The sequence below is a fragment of the Rana temporaria genome, chromosome 9 (genome assembly GCF_905171775.1).
Source record: "Rana temporaria chromosome 9, aRanTem1.1, whole genome shotgun sequence".
Classification (NCBI taxonomy): Eukaryota; Metazoa; Chordata; class Amphibia; order Anura; family Ranidae; genus Rana; species Rana temporaria.
The window spans coordinates 122,443,743-122,462,938 of NC_053497.1; the positions used below are offsets into that span (position 1 = coordinate 122,443,743).

The window sequence follows — 19,196 nt, forward strand, 5'->3', positions numbered from 1 at the left end:
AGGGTTGGGGAGATCCACCTTTTTTTTTTCTTTTCACGCTTACTTGCATTTCACCTAGCTTTGAATTGGGCGTTTTCAAGCCTTTTTATATTTGGGCTGCTTTGCACCATATACGTAGTTTTGGTACCCTATTTTGAAGGCAACTAAAACCATGTTCTAAAATCTAAACTAATTTGTTTCAACCTTCCCCTCCCTTTGGCATGGAAGACCCATTGCGGATATATCGTTTGATATCATGACTATATGACAATGCTCCCATGTCATACACTTGGGAAATTTTAGCCCTGTCTTTTAAATTCCGAATATAAAAGTTGTATTTTTCTTTAGTTTGGCCTTGTTGTGTTGCAATTCTATCACACATATTGTCGATTGCTTTGTTTGATTTGGATGCACCATGTTACTGGAACTGTCCATGACTGTATCGCTGCAGTATTAAATCAGGCATATACAGTATGTTTGTACTTAACTAAAACAGAAAAAAAAAAAAAATGTTGCAGTGATCGACATGGCTAAACCATGACAGGATACGATGTCAGAGAAAAATTTCAAAGCTGAGGCTTGTCTGAGATTCACAGCCATGAAAGGGTTAATTTAGTAAGCGCAAGTTACTACAAAACACAGTAACTGTACAGTACAGTAACTTTGGCTATCAATCGAATAATGTTTCAGCAGCAGAGAGAAAAAGAGCCAAAGTAGCTCATTTGTGATTGGTTTCTTGGCACAGGAGGGTGTCAATTGCATGTAAACAGCATTACATACTATAAATTATACAAAACAAGGAGACATTTTATTTGCTGATGGAACAGTATGTTTATCAGTTCACAAAATGGTAGCTGCTGCTGTAATAGGTAGCAGGTGCTCTTTAACATCATTTAGAGTTCCTTCAGACCTCAGTGGAAAATAAAAAGCAAAATCTGTTTCAGCCTGGCGTTGCATAACCAGCTCCTAACTATATCCATTTCTAAGTGATGTATAATGGGGTTGTAAAGCCAAGCTTTGCAATATTAAGGGAAACAGGATTTCAGCTGACATATGCCCAAGCTCTGTGCTATACTCACATGCAAAAAAAAAATAAAAAATTTGAAAGATTGTTTATAAGCCAAATGATAAATAAATGTGAGAGCAAAGGAGACTGTACCAGCTGCCCATAGCAACCAGACTCATCCTTCCAAATCATGTGAGAAAATAAAAGCCAACATCTCATTCCCTGATAAAAGGTGCAGTTCTATGCAGTCTTTGCTCCAGAAAATAGCATGTTTGTACTCCAATGCCGCGTACACACGACCGTTGTTAATGCCATGGAAAAAAAATGACGTTTTTCGGCGTGATTCTTGTCAAGCCTGCCTTGCACACACACAATCGTGAAAAAAAAAATGCTTGAGCAAAGCGTGGTGACGTACAACGGCACTATAAAGGGGAAGTTCCATTCGCATGGCGCCACCCTTTTGGCTGATTAAGCTAAATTCCCCATTTCATAACTTGCTTCTGAGCATGCGCGTTTTTTTCCCCGTCAATAAAGCGTACACGCGACCGTTTTTCACCTCGAGAACAACAAGAAAAAAATAGAGCAGGTTCTAAATTTTTAATGGCCATTTTTCCTCGAAGAGAAAAATGCTCTGGAGCCTACACACGACCGTTTTTAACTACCAATTAAAAAAAAATTGAATTTTTCTTGTCATGAAAAAACGGTCATGTGTACGTGGCTTTAGTCTTTTGAAAGGTCCCTGGAAATCTTAAAGCGGTGGTTCACCCTCGATAACAACATTTTATCATAAAATTAGGCATAGTAGCGCGAGCTACAGTATGCCTGTATTTATTTTTTAGCCCGGTACTCACTGTGCAATCGTATATTGAAGATTCCGACTCCCCGCGGGGAATGGGCGTTCCTATCAAGAGGGAGGATGATTGACGGCCGGCTCTGGCACGTCACGCTCCCCGAAGACAGCCGGAGTAGGTCTCGGCTCTTCACGGCGCTATACGGCGCCTGCGCAGTGAAGAGCCAAGTCCTATTTCGGCTATTTCCGGAGAAGCGTGACGTGCCGTCAATCACCTTCCCTCTGGATAGGAACGCCCATTCCCCGCGGGGAGTCGGAATCTTCAATATACGATTGCTCAGTGAGTACCGGGCTAAAAAATAAATACAGGCATACTGTAGCTCGCGCTACTATGCCTAATTTTATGCTAGAGGAAAACATTTTTTTTTTTTTTTTTTTTATAGGGTGAACCCCCGCTTTAAAGTGGTTGTAAACCTCAGACATGAAATATGAACAAAGCACATCCACCATTCTCCTGCAATCACCTCTCTGATCTCTGCAGTGTGTAGTTTCAGGTCTCCCTTCACTTTACTGTTTACAACCACTTCAAACCTTTGGTTTACATTGGCACCTACAGGAAAAATGAACAAAAAAAAACTACTGTAGGCCAACCCAGGATAACCCCCTTCTACTACAAGCAGGTCTATACTACCATAATGCATAAACATAGATCGTTATGACATTCATCCCCCAAGGAAAGAATTTTAAGGGGGGTATAAGAATTTCACTTTTTCATCCATAGAGGGAAGTAGTTAGTACTAAATCTTCAGGACGTTCAAAAACAGTGTGAGAGGTGGGCAACACAGCAAACAACCAACAGGCTCAAGAAAACAGGACTGGAAAATGCCTGCAGCTCAGAAAGGGAGTAGCTTATCCTCAAAACTGGCATTGAATAAGACAAGAACGTCCATCTGGTGGAACTTAGAGAATGTGTGACCAGGTGGCAGCATTTTTCTTTGCATTATTTGGAGATATTTACCTTATATTTCCCTCCACAGGTTTTTATATCATCCATTGTGGGACTTCATCTATGTACTGTGTATCATACTTATCCTGTTGTACACCATTGGTGCGTCATATATTTAGTTGTGCGTAAATTTTAGTGTAAACGCACACACAATATATATATATATATATATATATATATATATATATATATATATATATATATATATATATATATATATATATATATATATATATATATATATATATTAGTTATTTAGTGTATATTTAGTGTAAACACACACACACACACACACTATATAAATCGTATCCGTTTATTTTTTATTGTTTTTTATTTTTTGTTTTAACACTATGGATAGGGTTCATCGCCTTCAGGCCATTTTTAGCACTATTGGAAATAACACCCATTCTATATCCTCAGAGCCCAGCAAAATAAATAGTTTGAATTCTCTGCCACATACAGAGGCTTTTGAGATTCTAATGCAGAAAGCTTTTTTTCAGCTGCAAGACCCTAAAGAATATGAACAGACCCAATGGTGGGACTTGGCATTTCTGAAAAAATATCTAGAGTTGGGTATTACCCCACGAGGCCTCCGCATCAAAAAGCAATGTAGTTTTTTTAGACGAGGATCTTTCCAAAGAGTGGAGATCGGTGGCAGAGTTTTGCACGATCAAATTGATTAAAATCCTGGTTGTCCAAAGGGAAAAAAAAAAAAATAGGTATAGCACAGCAGCAGGCCCTAGAGAAAGAAACTCTAGTTAAGGAGTTTAGTACACCTCGTTTCAAAGGGGGCTAGAAGTCTTTAACATAAATGTAAAAAAAGATGAGGACAGTCTAATTCAGAAAGAAAAAAAAACGGTAAACTGGAACGAGACTTGTTTGATTATGGCAATGGGCAGGTGTTTGATTGGAAACGACCGGTGCATTCCAACACTGGCCCTGTGTCATTGATATCACCCACCCATCTGGCGAACAAGTCCAAAAATAAAAATATTAAGTCTAGGAGAAATAAATCTAAACAACCTAACCTACCACCGCATAGGGTCACCGGTTTGCGAGGATCTACATCAGTTCCCTTCCCAGACAGTTTCCTCACAGGCGGCCGCCCACCATGAGGAAACCATTATACAGTGAGGAAAATAAGTATTTGAACACCCTGCTATTTTGCAAGTTCTCCCACTTTGAAATCATGGAGGGGTCTGAAATTGTCATCGTAGGTGCATGTCCACTGTGAGAGACATAATCAAAAAAAAAAAAAATTCCAGAAATCACAATTTATGATTTTTAACTATTTATTTGTATGATACAGCTGCAAATAAGTATTTGAACACCTGTCTATCAGCTAGAATTCTGACCCTCAAAGACCTGTTAGTCTGCCTTTAAAATGTCCACCTCCATTCCATTTATTATCCTAAATTAGATGCACCTGTTTGAGGTCATTAGCTGCATAAAGACACCTGTCCACCCCATACAATCAGTAAGAATCCAACTACTAACATGGCCAAGACCAAAGAGCTGTCCAAAGACACTAGAGACAAAATTGTACACCTCCACAAGGCTGGAAAGGGCTACGGGGAAATTGCCAAGCAGCTTGGTGAAAAAAGGTCCACTGTTGGAGCAATCATTAGAAAATGGAAGAAGCTAAACATGACTGTCAATCTCCCTCGGACTGGGGCTCCATGCAAAATCTCACCTCGTGGGGTCTCAATGATCCTAAGAAAGGTGAGAAATCAGCCCAGGACTACACGGGAGGAGCTGGTCAATGACCTGAAAAGAGCTGGGACCACCGTTTCCAAGGTTACTGTTGGTAATACACTAAGACGTCATGGTTTGAAATCATGCATCGCACGGAAGGTTCCCCTGCTTAAACCAGCACATGTCAAGACCCGTCTTAAGTTTGCCAATGACCATTTGGATGATCCAGAGGAGTCATGGGAGAAAGTCATGTGGTCAGATGAGACCAAAATATAACTTTTTGGTCATAATTCCACTAACCGTGTTTGGAGGAAGAAGAATGATGAGTACCATCCCAAGAACACCATCCCTACTGTGAAGCATGGGGGTGGTAGCATCATGCTTTGGGGGTGTTTTTCTGCACATGGGACAGGGCGACTGCACTGTATTAAGGAGAGGATGACCGGGGCCATGTATTGCGAGATTTTGGGCAACAACCTCCTTCCCTCAGTTAGAGCTTTGAAGATGGGTCGAGGCTGGGTCTTCCAACATGACAATGACCCGAAGCACACAGCCAGGATAACCAAGGAGTGGCTCTGTAAGAAGCATATCAAGGTTCTGGCGTGGCCTAGCCAGTCTCCAGACCTAAACCCAATAGAGAATCTTTGGAGGGAGCTCAAACTCCGTGTTTCTCAGCGACAGCCCAGAAACCTGACTGATCTAGAGAAGATCTGTGTGGAGGAGTGGGCCAAAATCCCTCCTCCAGTGTGTGCAAGCCTGGTGAAAAACTACAAGAAACGTTTGACCTCTGTAATTGCAAACAAAGGCTACTGTACCAAATATTAACATTGATTTTCTCAGGTGTTCAAATACTTATTTGCAGCTGTATCATACAAATAAATAGTTAAAAAAAATCATACATTGTGATTTCGGGATTTTTTTTTTTTTTGATTATGTCTCTCACAGTGGACATGCACCTACGATAACAATTTCAGACCCCTCCATGATTTCCAAGTGGGAGAACTTGCAAAATAGCAGGGTGTTCAAATACTTATTTTCCTCACTGTAGATTCTACTCCATCATTACTTTCCTCCCCCATTGGAACCACTCATCCCCATCATTTCCATGAGTGTGACAGATTCCATACCTTCTCTGCTTACTTCCATTTCACTCCCTACATTTAATATTCCCATCCATAATAGTTTCAGTCCGTTAGCTCGTGACTTAGACAGTTATATTCAATTAGGAGCTAGACCCAAAATGTTAGAGAATCAGGATGGTCCATCTTTACCGCTAGCTTCTGATAGTTCAGGCACACCTTCCGATAGTCAGGTTTTTCAGATATTACCTCCAAAGGGAGCACATGTTACAAAAAGAAAAGACGAGGACGAAGAGGAGGAACTTCTAGGAAGGAATCACAAAAAAAAAAAAGGGACTGAGCGCTAGTGGAACAGCTAGCACAATAAAAATGTATAATCTGTCCTCTCAGACCCTTACACCTGCAGATATTTTACTGCTTCAGAAAGGCCCGAGTTCTCCCCTTCGGTAGGACCAAATAAGTTTGGTTTGTTTGAGGATCTCCATCGGTTTATCCGATCTTTAACTCTTAAACGCCACCATGCTCTGAATCCCCTTACCCATTTCCTGAATCATATTGGAAATAACACCCCACCAATGCCAACTGCAGATCCTCCATCCCCCACAGCACCTGATGAGGAAGCATTACAAATACTGGAAGAGCTGTGGCTAGAGGGAAATGCAGAAGGGTATGTCCCTATGTCTCAGCTAGAGCCACCGGTCTCACACACTCCCTTTAGGCCCAAGTCAATATTTTTTCAGACAAATTCAAAAGGGCCGTATATAGAAACCTCTTATCAGGCAGTTTATAAAGATCTTATTACACTTCGTGATAAATCTCAGAGATATAAACATCATAACTTGACCAAAGCAGAGAATTAGTCCCTAAAGAGTTTATGGCCAACACTAACATCATCATTAGACAAGCAGATAAGGGGGGTAGTATAGTAGTGCAAAATAAGGTAGAGTATATGAAGGAGGCAGGTCGACTGTAAGCCGATACAGATAGATATCCGAAATTACGTACTGACCCCCTTCCTATATACCACCAGGAACTAAAGTCATTAGTTGATGAGGCTTGGGAAAATGAGGTCCTTGCTAAAAAAGAACGGCAATTTATGTTACCACCACTGTGCAGTACCCCACATTTCTACCATCTTCCCAAAGTTCACAAGTCTTTAACTGATCCAACGGGAAGACCCATTGTGGCTAATACCAACAGTTTCACCATTGGGTTGTCGATGTATATCGAGTTTTGTCTCCAACCCCTTGTGAATCGGTTACCCTCCTATATTAGGGACTCCAGTGAATTAATGTTTTGCAACAATATACGTGGGAGGAGAGCTATATGTGGGCATCTCTAGATGTTGCTTTCCTCTACACGTCCATACCCCACAATATGTGCCTTAAAGGGTCACTAAAGGAAAAAAAATTTTTTGCTGAAATGACTGTTTACAGGGTAGAGACATAAAAGTTAACTGATTCCTTTGAAAAATGATTACAAATAGATAAAAAATCAATCATATAATGTGCCTGTAGGTTAGTTTCACTTTTAAACTGTTTTCATGTTCCTGTGAACTAGAGAGACACACAGAACAAAAACAAACAAATCCAGGGCAGTGTTTTGTTTTTAAAATGAATCTGATTGGTTCTGTTAAGTTTTAGACACACAGTAATGACAGCTTAGACCTACAGTGAAAAGCTCCCAGTATGATGGTTATAAGGAAAAAGACAACCAGGAAGTGTGGAGATCACAGCAGAATTACAGCAACATCAAAGCAAAAACGAACAATGAGGACATGAAACCAGTACTGCAGTAAGGTAAAGGAAGCTATTTAGCTGAAAAAAAAAATTCCTTTAGTGATCCTTTAAAGCCATTCAGCACTTTTTAACTAAAAGTGGCGATTTTCACTCATTCCAATCACAGTTTCTTGAGCAATCTGTTGAATTTTGTTTGAAGCACAATTATTTTACTTTCTGTGAACAGTTTTATTTACAGTGTAGAGGTAGGGTGATGGGGGCCAACTTTGCCCCTGTGTATGCCAATCTCACTATGGGACACTGGGAGGAGGATAATATCTGGGCCAACAACCCATTTGCCGAGCGCAAACAACCCTAGTTTAATGCCGTTTATTGACTGATAGATAAAAACCAACATCCAATGCACTCACATTTAGCACGATGGTACAGGCACATATGCATAATCCATGAATCCTCCTTGAAGTGGTCCTCCTGTTGAGTGCCCCCACAGCAAGCAGCTTGCTATGGGGGCACCTGAGCCAAGCGACAGCTCCCTGTGTCCACTCAGACACAAAGCCGTGGCCTGGCCTTGCCCCCTCTCTCCTTATTGGTTCACTGAATTTGATTGACAGCAGCGGGAGCCAATGAGGAAAGAGAAAGAGTTACCGCTCCAGGTGGACTGTGTTAGGATGATCAGTATGGTCTCAGAAAATCGAGGGTGCTGGCAATGCACAAGGCAACAAGCGGAAAGAGGAAATATAGACAGCCGCACTCCAGGAAACCTTGATGGTTGTCTTTATTTAAAAAGAGGAAAAATGCACTACAAATCACAGCACACGAGACAGGGGTAAAACAGCAGACGCAATTAGCACTATTAACGAGTGCTTATGATTAAGCACTAGTTAATAGTGCGAAACCCGTCGGCTGTTTTACCTGTGTGCTGTGATTTGTAGTGCATTTTTCCTCTTTTTAAATAAAGACAACCATCAAGGTTTCCTGGAGTGTGGGAGCCAATGAGGAGAGAGAGTCTCGGGCAGCTGAGACTCGATAAGCTCAGGTAAGTATTGAAGTATTGGTATTGGCGGGGGGGGGGGGGGGGGGGGGTGCAGCAGAAGGCATTAAGATAAAAAAAAACTTCTAACTTTACAACCACTTTAATACATTTCAATGGGCAGAATAAATCTGTTTTGGCCAATTAAATTAACACCCAAGAGCTTGACGCCTGTAAAAACTCCTAAAAGCTTGTGAAAGCTTTGGACACTTACAAGCGTCAGGCATTGTTTCAGCAAAAACGCTGCTGGCTTTTAGGAGAGATAACCACTTAAGGACCGCCGTACAACGATATACGTCAACAGAATGGCATGGCTGGACCATAAGGGCGTACAGGTACGTCCCCTTTAAGATGCGAGTCGGCGGCGCGCTTGCGACCCGGAGCTCCGTGAACGCGCCCGTGGGACCCGATCGCCGCTGGTGTCTCGCGATCGGGTCACAGAGCTGAAGAACAAGGAGAGGCAAGTGTAAACAAACATCTCCCTGTTCTTCCTAGTGACACTGTCAATGATCGTCTGTTCCCTATCATCGGGAACAGCGATCAGTGACATGTCACGCCAAGCCACACCCCCTAACAGTTAAAAGCACTCCCTAGGTCACACTTAACCCCTTCACTGCCAGTGTCAATTTTACCGTAATCAGTGCACTGTAAAAATGACAATGGTCATAAAATGGTGTCAAAAATATCTAATGTGTCCACCATAATGTCGCAGTCACTACAGCAGCGGTTCTCAACCTGTGTGTTGCGAGGGGAGGGGTCGAATGCCGATTTACCAGGGGTCGCCAAATCCCAGGCTGTTCCTGGAGACAGTACCACCCAGCTGGGCTGTCCCTGCAGCTTGTGGAAGCTCGGCTGTGCTGTTCCAGGAGCCTGCGGCTGCCCATTCAGTTCGCAGCATGGCTAGGGGGTGGAGACAAGAGGTCAGTTGACTGGTGAGGAACGTGAAGTGGGAGGGGATGGAAGAGACCCTATCTCCTGATTTAGGCTTAGGTGTCACTGCTGCGAGACACCACAGAGTCGGAGACACAGTGAGCAACACTGCCTGTGATTATAGTTACCATTAAAAGTCCCCAGCAGATGACCTTGATCAAGAGTATTTAAGTTAGCTGATCAGAACTCCCCCCACAGCACTGCAACTCATCCCATTCCCACCAGCATGGCCACTCCTCCCATTCTCAAAAAAGAGAATACATGGAAGAGAGAGGAAAAGAGGGGGAGGAACAAAGGAAAAGGAGAGAAAAAAAATTTGAGCAAGACAGACAGACAGAGGAAAACAAAAAAACAAAAACAAGGATAAAGAGTCCAAAAATTTACCATAGGGCAGTGGTCATCAACCCTGTCCTACAGGGCCCACTAACAGGCCAGGTTTGCAAGATAACTGAAATACATCACAGGTGATATCATTTGCTGCTCAGTGATTGCAGTATTCTAGACTGCATCTCCCCATGGTAATACATAAAACCTGGCCTGTTAGTGGGCCCTGTAGGGCAGGGTTGATGACCACTGCCATAGGGGGTTTTAATACTGTATGAGTGGAAGGGACCCGGGGAGCACTATATGTTCACAGGTTAGGGGCACAAATGACTTGTCTTGCCTGACAACAGACGCTACGAAAATAATTGTACTGTAAGACCCCTTTCACACTGAGGGGCTTTGCAGGCACTATAGCTCTAAAAATAGCGCCTGCAAAGCGCCCTGAAAGAATGGCTCCATTCACTCCAGTGTGAAAGCCCGAAAACGTTCACACTGAAGCGGTGCGCTGGCAGGGCATTAGAAAAAGTCCTGCCAGCAGCTTCTTTGCATCGCAAAAGGAGCGGTGAAGTCACTGCTCCTAAAGTGCCCCTGCCCATTGAAATCAATGGGCAGCGCAGCCGAACTGCTGTAGCGTCGCTTTGCGGGCACATTTAACCCTTTTTTGGCCGCTAGCAGGCGAAAAGCGCAGCAAAAACGACGGTAAAGCGCTGCCAAATACAGTAGCTGCTGACCTTTAATATAAGGACACTTACCTGTCCAGGGATCCAGCGAGGTCCTCACCCAGGCTAGTTATTCACTAGCCTTTGGGTTCCCGGCGCCAGCATACTACCTGTGGACAGCCGACTATGGGCATTCAGGTTCATAGCTTCTTAATTGTATATTTTACGTATTTTTACAAGTAAATGTATGCAAACAAATCCTCTATAAAGTCTGTGGCTTCCATTTTCAGCCCTCTCCTCCATTCCAAAAAAATAAAAAACACAACCACGCACGTACCCATGTAAAAGGCGGTAGACAGCACAGCACTGCTGGTTCAAACCGCGCACTTTCAGAGCCTTATCCAGGGAATCGTAGACAGTCATTCCAGGCCTGACGTTAACCTAAAAGAAGACAAGACAAAATCAAAGACAGGAAAATAACAGAAGGAATATATAGTGGTGCTAGAGGTATGTAGCATAAAAGGACATGCAGTACTGGTCATCAAAGCAACACAGCATAAACAAAGTCCACTGAGCGGCACTAGTGGCAGCACCCTTGGAGTGAAGCAGGCAACTCTGTAGGTACACAAGACACCTGGATCACTCAGGAGAGCCAAGACTGACCAGAATTAATTAATAAATATATATATATATATAACATACACACATACACCATATATAATTTTGATCTACTAAGATGCGAGTCGCCCTTTGCCTCACTTTTAGTAAGTTGGAATATATTAATGCTGCACTTAATCTGGTGCCCCTTTTTGCTTTTCTTGTGAACCCAATTTCTGCTATAAAACATACCCAATAATTATTTTTAAATCTAATTAATTTAGGTCAATGTTTTCCGCTACATATTTTTTGGGGGGGGGATCCCAATAAGTGTATATTAATTGGTTTCCGCAAAAGTTTTAGCATCGACAAACTGTTTTTTTTTTGCTTTACTAGTAATGGCGGCAATCAGCGACTTATAGCGTAACTGCGATATTGCGGTGGACAAATCGGACACACAAGTGATCTGTGCTAAAAAATTTGCAGTCCGATACTGTACTGACACTGGCAAGGAAGGGGTTAACATCAGGGGTGATCAGAGGGTTAACTGTGTGCCTAGGTTGTGCTTACTCATTGTGGGGGAGGTGCTTCGACTAGGGGAAGGCAAAGATCAGTGTTCCTGCTTAGCAGAAACACAGGATCACTGCATTTCCTTCTGACAGAATGACAATTTGCCTTGTTTACAGATGCAGATAGTCATTCTGTCTGTGCCCTGTGCTATCGGTGGGCTCTGTTCCTGTGTGCTGTCCCTTCACTCCAATCAGCTTTCAGAGCTCTTCTCACTGATGCAACTTCAGCTCTCTGTCCCCATGCTTTTCAGAGCTAAGAGATCCTGTGTAAATTCTGTACTTTGAATGGAAGTAGGGTGAAAGATTGCTGTAGATAAACAGGTGCAACTTCTGCAAGAGGATTTATTTTAGCTCTGTGTATTATCTAAGGCCAGTCACTTCACTGGGTATATGTAAGCGTTTACAACCACTTTAAACCTTTGGATTACATTGGCACCTACAGGATGATTAGACACTAAACTCCTCCTACTACGAGCAGGTCTATACTACCACAATGGTACCACTGAGTATATGTAAGGGTTTACACCCTCTTTAAGACCAGAAAACACCAAGATTTTTCTCCTGGCAACATACAGATGTGATTCGTACACACACACACACACACACACACACACACACACACACACACACACACACGTATTCCCTTTTGTTTGGAGAAAAAAAAAGGATTGACGACTTCTCAGTCATTATCTCTGTTTAAAAAGAAAATCTCAACCATACATGGATGAAGCATCTCTTACATGTTTTTTTTTTTTTTTTTAGGTCTCAACAAAACCAGATCTTTACTGAACCGATGCCTAGCAACCTATATATAATAAATCTTACTGCCAAGAGAACGACTTGGGAGGGTGCTATACAATGGCAAAGACTGAAATGGTTCATTTTAAAGTCGGTTGCTTATCACAGACCCCATCTGATAACTAATCAGCAAGGCTGCCTGCCTTCCAGATGGCACTGTTGCCACCCAAGGCAAAGATTTCCATATAAGTGAACCATGGTAATAAAGCTGAGGCTGAATTAATGCAAATTGGGCTTCTTTTGCAGAGACCTCCTATGTCATTCAAGGGTCAAACCATCTTGCTGGTTGGTCAACGTGCAGCAGAATTCCTATCGGACTTCATAGTAACCATGGGTGAACTTGCCCCCTAGACATCAAGATTAAGTTATAGTCTGTTGGAGCAAAATTAACATTTATTTACAGATTTTCATTCCCATATTATAATAATTTAGTGGTAGATGTACTAATCAAGTAGAGCACTTTAACGAGCCAACTAACATATAATGCCATTTACAACAGAGAGGGCTTTGAAATGTTAGGCTGCAGCTGTAATTATGAAGGCCTGGTGGTATTCATCAAGCCCTGCAAAAATGAATAATGTCTAAATAAAGAATTTCCTAAAATAGACAAATGTTAACAAAGAAACCCAATAAAATAGACTCACCACTGTCCTTTGCTGGTTTGGAAGATAGACTTTGACGGTGCCGCCAGTTTTGCTCTCCGACACTGGGGCTTCACTCTGAGATCCAAACCTGTGGCCATCCTGCTGCCTGTGCCCCCGCACCCCAGGGCCGGGTAGCTCCAGGACCGCTGCCGACAACATCACCGCGCTACCTTTGCCAAGCTCCTGGGACAGAAAGCGCAGGGCACCATTTGTCAGGTTCGCTGGGGGTGTATGAGACCGCTTCATTGGAACGCTGCAAACAAGTGAGTGAGAATTAGAAATACAATGACAAGATGGTTTTGCGTTTTCCTTTGAAAAAACACCTTCCTTCGGTTTTCTTCTCTCTGCTCTCCTGCTGTCTTTTTCTTGCAATCAAGCTGCATGTTCCAGAGAAAGAAAGCCCGAGCAAGTGTTACTGTGCCATTTGGTGGAACAATACTGCAGCAGATGGGGAAGAGAGAGACCCACAGAACAGGAAAAGTGGGAGGGAACAAAATCAGGGAAAAACATAGCAACAAGATCAAAGAAGAGAATAAGCTTAAAGGGAACGCGTCATAGGGGGAAATTAAACATATAAAGCAAGGTGTCTACATTTAAATGTAATCAGTTCATCCTCTGTGTAACCCTAACTTGGAGATCTGGCATGTCAACCTTCCAAAATCCCTTGGAAAAACAGAGAGCCACTGAACCAGCAGAATCTACAGTGCAACTGGGCATCTCATGGAAGCTTTACACAGGCTACCCGTTGTGGTCAGTGGGCGTGCCAGAGCTTCAGGGTGTCATCGGAGTAAATGCATTAGACAATTGGCTGATGTCACCATAGGGCCTCGTCCCTGTATGTTAATGGCCAAGAGCAGCCACTTACCAAAGGGGACAGCAAACTTCCTTTTGCAGGAGTGCAGAAACAAAGTCACATTCACAGCAGCCCTGAAAAATGGCAGATAGAAGCGTGAATCTGACTGGCTGAGGGACACTACAGACCATTACTGTTATAGATGCCATGACACAGCATCTTGCTCTAGCTGCCATGACGCAGCATCTTGCTCTAGCTGCCATGACGCAGCATCTTGATCTAGCTGCCATGACGCAGCATCTTGCTCTAGCTGCCATGACGCAGCATCTTGCTCTAGCTGCCATGACGCAGCATCTTGCTCTAGCTGCCATGACGCAGCAGCTTGCTCTAGCTGCCATGACGCAGCAGCTTGATCTAGCTGCCATGACGCAGCAGCTTGATCTAGCTGCCATGACGCAGCAGCTTGATCTAGCTGCCATGACGCAGCATCTTGATCTAGCTGCCATGACGCAGCATCTTGATCTAGCTGCCATGACGCAGCATCTTGATCTAGCTGCCATGACGCAGCATCTTGCTCTAGCTGCCATGACGCAGCATCTTGCTCTAGCTGCCATGACGCAGCATCTTGCTCTAGCTGCCATGACGCAGCATCTTGCTCTAGCTGCCATGACGCAGCATCTTGCTCTAGCTGCCATGACGCAGCATCTTGCTCTAGCTGCCATGACGCAGCATCTTGATCTAGCTGCCATGACGCAGCATCTTGCTCTAGCTGCCATGACGCAGCATCTTGCTCTAGCTGCCATGACGCAGCATCTAGCTCTAGCTGCCATGACGCAGCATCTAGCTCTAGCTGCCATGACGCAGCATCTAGCTCTAGCTGCCATGACGCAGCATCTAGCTCTAGCTGCCATGACGCAGCATCTAGCTCTAGCTGCCATGACGCAGCATCTTGCTCTAGCTGCCATGACGCAGCATCTTGCTCTAGCTGCCATGACGCAGCATCTTGCTCTAGCTGCCATGACGCAGCAGCTTGCTCTAGCTGCCATGACGCAGCAGCTTGCTCTAGCTGCCATGACGCAGCAGCTTGCTCTAGCTGCCATGACGCAGCAGCTTGATCTAGCTGCCATGACGCAGCAGCTTGATCTAGCTGCCATGACGCAGCAGCTTGATCTAGCTGCCATGACGCAGCAGCTTGATCTAGCTGCCATGACGCAGCAGCTTGATCTAGCTGCCATGACGCAGCATCTTGATCTAGCTGCCATGACGCAGCATCTTGATCTAGCTGCCATGACGCAGCATCTTGATCTAGCTGCCATGACGCAGCATCTTGATCTAGCTGCCATGACGCAGCATCTTGCTCTAGCTGCCATGACGCAGCATCTTGCTCTAGCTGCCATGACGCAGCATCTTGCTCTAGCTGCCATGACGCAGCATCTTGCTCTAGCTGCCATGACGCAGCATCTTGCTCTAGCTGCCATGACGCAGCATCTTGCTCTAGCTGCCATGACGCAGCATCTTGCTCTAGCTGCCATGACGCAGCATCTTGCTCTAGCTGCCATGACGCAGCATCTTGCTCTAGCTGCCATGACGCAGCATCTTGCTCTAGCTGCCATGACGCAGCATCTTGCTCTAGCTGCCATGACGCAGCATCTTGCTCTAGCTGCCATGACGCAGCATCTTGCTCTAGCTGCCATGACGCAGCATCTTGCTCTAGCTGCCATGACGCAGCATCTTGCTCTAGCTGCCATGACGCAGCATCTTGCTCTAGCTGCCATGACGCAGCATCTTGCTCTAGCTGCCATGACGCAGCATCTTGCTCTAGCTGCCATGACGCAGCATCTTGCTCTAGCTGCCATGACGCAGCATCTTGCTCTAGCTGCCATGACGCAGCATCTTGCTCTAGCTGCCATGACGCAGCATCTTGCTCTAGCTGCCATGACGCAGCATCTTGCTCTAGCTGCCATGACGCAGCATCTTGCTCTAGCTGCCATGACGCAGCATCTTGCTCTAGCTGCCATGACGCAGCATCTTGCTCTAGCTGCCATGACGCAGCATCTTGCTCTAGCTGCCATGACGCAGCAGCTTGATCTAGCTGCCATGACGCAGCATCTTGATCTAGCTGCCATGACGCAGCATCTTGATCTAGCTGCCATGACGCAGCATCTTGATCTAGCTGCCATGACGCGCATCTTGATCTAGCTGCCATGACGCAGCATCTTGATCTAGCTGCCATGACGCAGCATCTTGCTCTAGCTGCCATGACGCAGCATCTTGCTCTAGCTGCCATGACGCAGCATCTTGCTCTAGCTGCCATGACGCAGCATCTTGCTCTAGCTGCCATGACGCAGCATCTTGCTCTAGCTGCCATGACGCAGCATCTTGCTCTAGCTGCCATGACGCAGCATCTTGATCTAGCTGCCATGACGCAGCATCTTGATCTAGCTGCCATGACGCAGCATCTTGCTCTAGCTGTCATGACGCAGCATCTTGCTCTAGCTGCCATGACGCAGCATCTTGCTCTAGCTGCCATGACGCAGCATCTTGCTCTAGCTGCCATGACGCAGCATCTTGCTCTAGCTGCCATGACGCAGCATCTTGCTCTAGCTGCCATGACGCAGCATCTTGCTCTAGCTGCCAATAGCAAACACCAAGAGTTGGTGACCACTAGAGTTAGAATACGAGAGCACCTCACTTTTTATTTTTAGGAGTCCAGGGCACCTTGCAAGGAAATGGATATGCAGCCATGTGAATCTGATTGTCCCTCAATATAAGATTTGAATGAATTCAAAATAGTCACCAGTTCACTTGAAAGGCATAGTCCACCAAAAACTTCCTATGCAGAAAGGGATGTCTCTAGAAAAAACAAGCTGAACATTTGGCCAAAGTTGAATCATGCCCTTGCTATAGGTGTAGGCTATTTAAATACCTCATGAAGCCTGACTGGGAAATTTCTAGGACACTGCTTAGCTAGACCTAATGTTACTGCTCACCTTCACCACAGAAGTGAGCTCTTTCTCCGATTTAAACGCTATCAATCTATCTAATCAGGACTCGGCTGCAGCTGGTGTCCTCATCCCCATCCCTGAAAAACCGGGTTCAGGCAAGTAAAAGGGGGGCTTCTAGGGGGCTGCTGCAGCACAGGAGGTTTTTTACTTTAATGCATAGAATGCAGAAACCATTTAAGACCCGGACCATTATGCATGTAAGGACCTTGCCGCTTTTTGCGATTCGGCACTGCGTCGCTTTAACCGACAATTGCGCGGTTGTGTGATGTGCCTCCCAAACAAAATTGGCGTCTTTTTTTTCACAAATAGAGCTTTCTTTTGGTGGTATTTGATCACCTCTGCGGTTTTTATTTTTTTGCGCTATAAACAAAAATAGAGCGTAAATTTTGAAAAAAAAATGCAATATTTTTTACTTTTTGCTATAATAAATATCCCCAAAAAATATATATTAAAAAAAAACATTTTTTCCCTCAGTTTAGGCCTACATATTTTTGGTAAAAAAAAAAAAAAAAAAAAATATTATATATATATATATATATATATATATATATATATATATATATATATATATATATAAGCGTTTATTGATTGGTTTGCGCAAAAGTTATAGGGCCAGATTCAGGTACAATTACGTTGCACCCCCGCGGCGTAACATATCTGATTTACGTTACACCGCCGCAGGTTTACAGCGCAAGTGCCTGATTCACAAAGCTCTTACCTGTAAACTTGCGGCGGTGTAACGTAAATCCGCTCGGCGCAAGCCCGCTTAATTCAAATGGGACAGGCACCATTTAAATTAGGCGCGTTCCCGCGCCGAACGTTCTGTGCATGCTCCGTGTTCAAATTTCCCGACGTGCTTTGCGCAAAATTACCCCGACGTTTTTTTTTAACTGCGACGTGCGTTACGGCGTTTCGTATTCCTGGACGTCTTACGCAAAAAAAATAAAAAAATCGAAATTCGACGCGGGAACGACGGCCATACTTTAACATGGCTGATCTAAAGATAAGCCATGTTAAAGCAGGTGCAACTTTGCGACGGGTAAAAACGACTAGCGACGACGTACGAGATTGCGACAAACGCGTGGATCTTCGTGGATCGCCGTAACTAGTCATTTGCATATTCTACGCCGACCGCAATGGAATCGCCACCTAGCGGCCGGCCTAGAATTGCATCCTAAGATCCGACGGTGTAATTCAATTACACCTGTCGGATCTTCGGGCTAGCTATGCGTAACTGATTCTATGAATCAGTCGCATAGTTAGGACGGCCGGATCACAGAGATACGACGGCGTATAAGGAGATACGCCGTCGTATCTCTTCTGTGAATCTGGCCCATAGCGTTTACAAAATCGGGGATAGTTTTATGGCATTTTTATTAATATTTATTTTTTTACTAGTAATGGCGGCGATCAGCGATTTTTTTCGTGACTGCGACATTATGGTGGACACATCGGACACTTGACACCATTGTCATTTTCACAGCGAAAATCGCTATAAAAATTCACTGATTACTGTGAAAATGACACTGGCAGTGGAGGGGTTAACCACTAGGGGGCGCTACGGGGTTAAGTGTCCCCCAAGGGATTGATTCTTGCTGTAGGTGTGACATCACTGATAGTTGTTCCCTATAACAGGGAACAGACGATCAGTGACACTGCCACACAGAAGAACAGGGAAGGTGTGTTTACACTCACCTATCCCCGTTCTTCAGCTCCTGTGACCAATCGCGGGACACCGGCGGCGATCAGGTCCGCGGGTCCCGCGGTCACGGAGTTTCTGACCGGGTCACGTGCGAGACCCGTGGCTGGACACTTAAAGGGCAACGTACCTGTACGTGCCTGTGCCCAGCCGTGCCATTCTGCCGACGTATAACGGCGTTAGGCGGTCTTTAAGTGGTTAAGGTGAAAAATTACAAGGGTTTACAACACCTTTAATTCTCTTATAGAAGTTAAGCTTAAACACATTCAAGTGACAGCAGTTTCTGAAGTTGATGGTGAGTACAGGTCTATTTTAAGTAAATATTTGGAATGCTACAATTCCGATTGCCCTCTTAAAGATTTCAAACAAGCAGGTGCAGCATGGCTTCTGGTAGAACCTAAAAAAACGTAAACATTAAAAATGTATATGACCAGAATCTTTGCATAAATGATTTTCAGGAGGCCAAAATGACGATTCTAGTAGGGCCAAACCAACTAATCGATTAATCGACAACTAATCGATTATGAAAATAGTTGACAACTATTTTCATAATCTATTAATAGGCCAGTAAATTAGTTTGCCTGCATACAGAATGCATTATTTGTTTACATATCAGGAAATACAGTGCAGCACACATACAGCTCAGTACACCGTCCATACATATCAGTAAGTGTCTGAGAACATGTGAATGCGTGAGGAGCAATGTCTCATGGGACATGTAGTCCTGGGCAGGGAGTGGTTCTAAAGTCAGAATTTTTTTTACTTTGCTATAGGGAACGCCATACTATAACTTTGCAGCTTGCTATGGGGGCACTTTGAATGCAGGGGGAGCCAGAAGAGGAAAATCAGTGCTG

General features: G+C 44.2%; 1 protein-coding gene across 2 annotated transcripts in view; it reads right to left on the bottom strand.

The window, feature by feature from the left end:
* The window catches only part of ARAF (A-Raf proto-oncogene, serine/threonine kinase), a 52,217-nt gene that overhangs the window by 26,635 nt on the left and 6,386 nt on the right, over positions 1–19,196 (bottom strand). For both annotated transcript variants that reach the window (XM_040324374.1, XM_040324375.1), the window contains 2 exons: positions 12,846–13,098; positions 10,575–10,678 (listed from right to left, as the gene is read on the bottom strand). In XM_040324374.1, coding sequence (XP_040180308.1) covers positions 10,575–10,678; positions 12,846–13,091 — 350 coding nt within the window. In that variant the 5' untranslated portion in view covers positions 13,092–13,098. The remainder of the gene's footprint in view (positions 1–10,574; positions 10,679–12,845; positions 13,099–19,196) is intronic.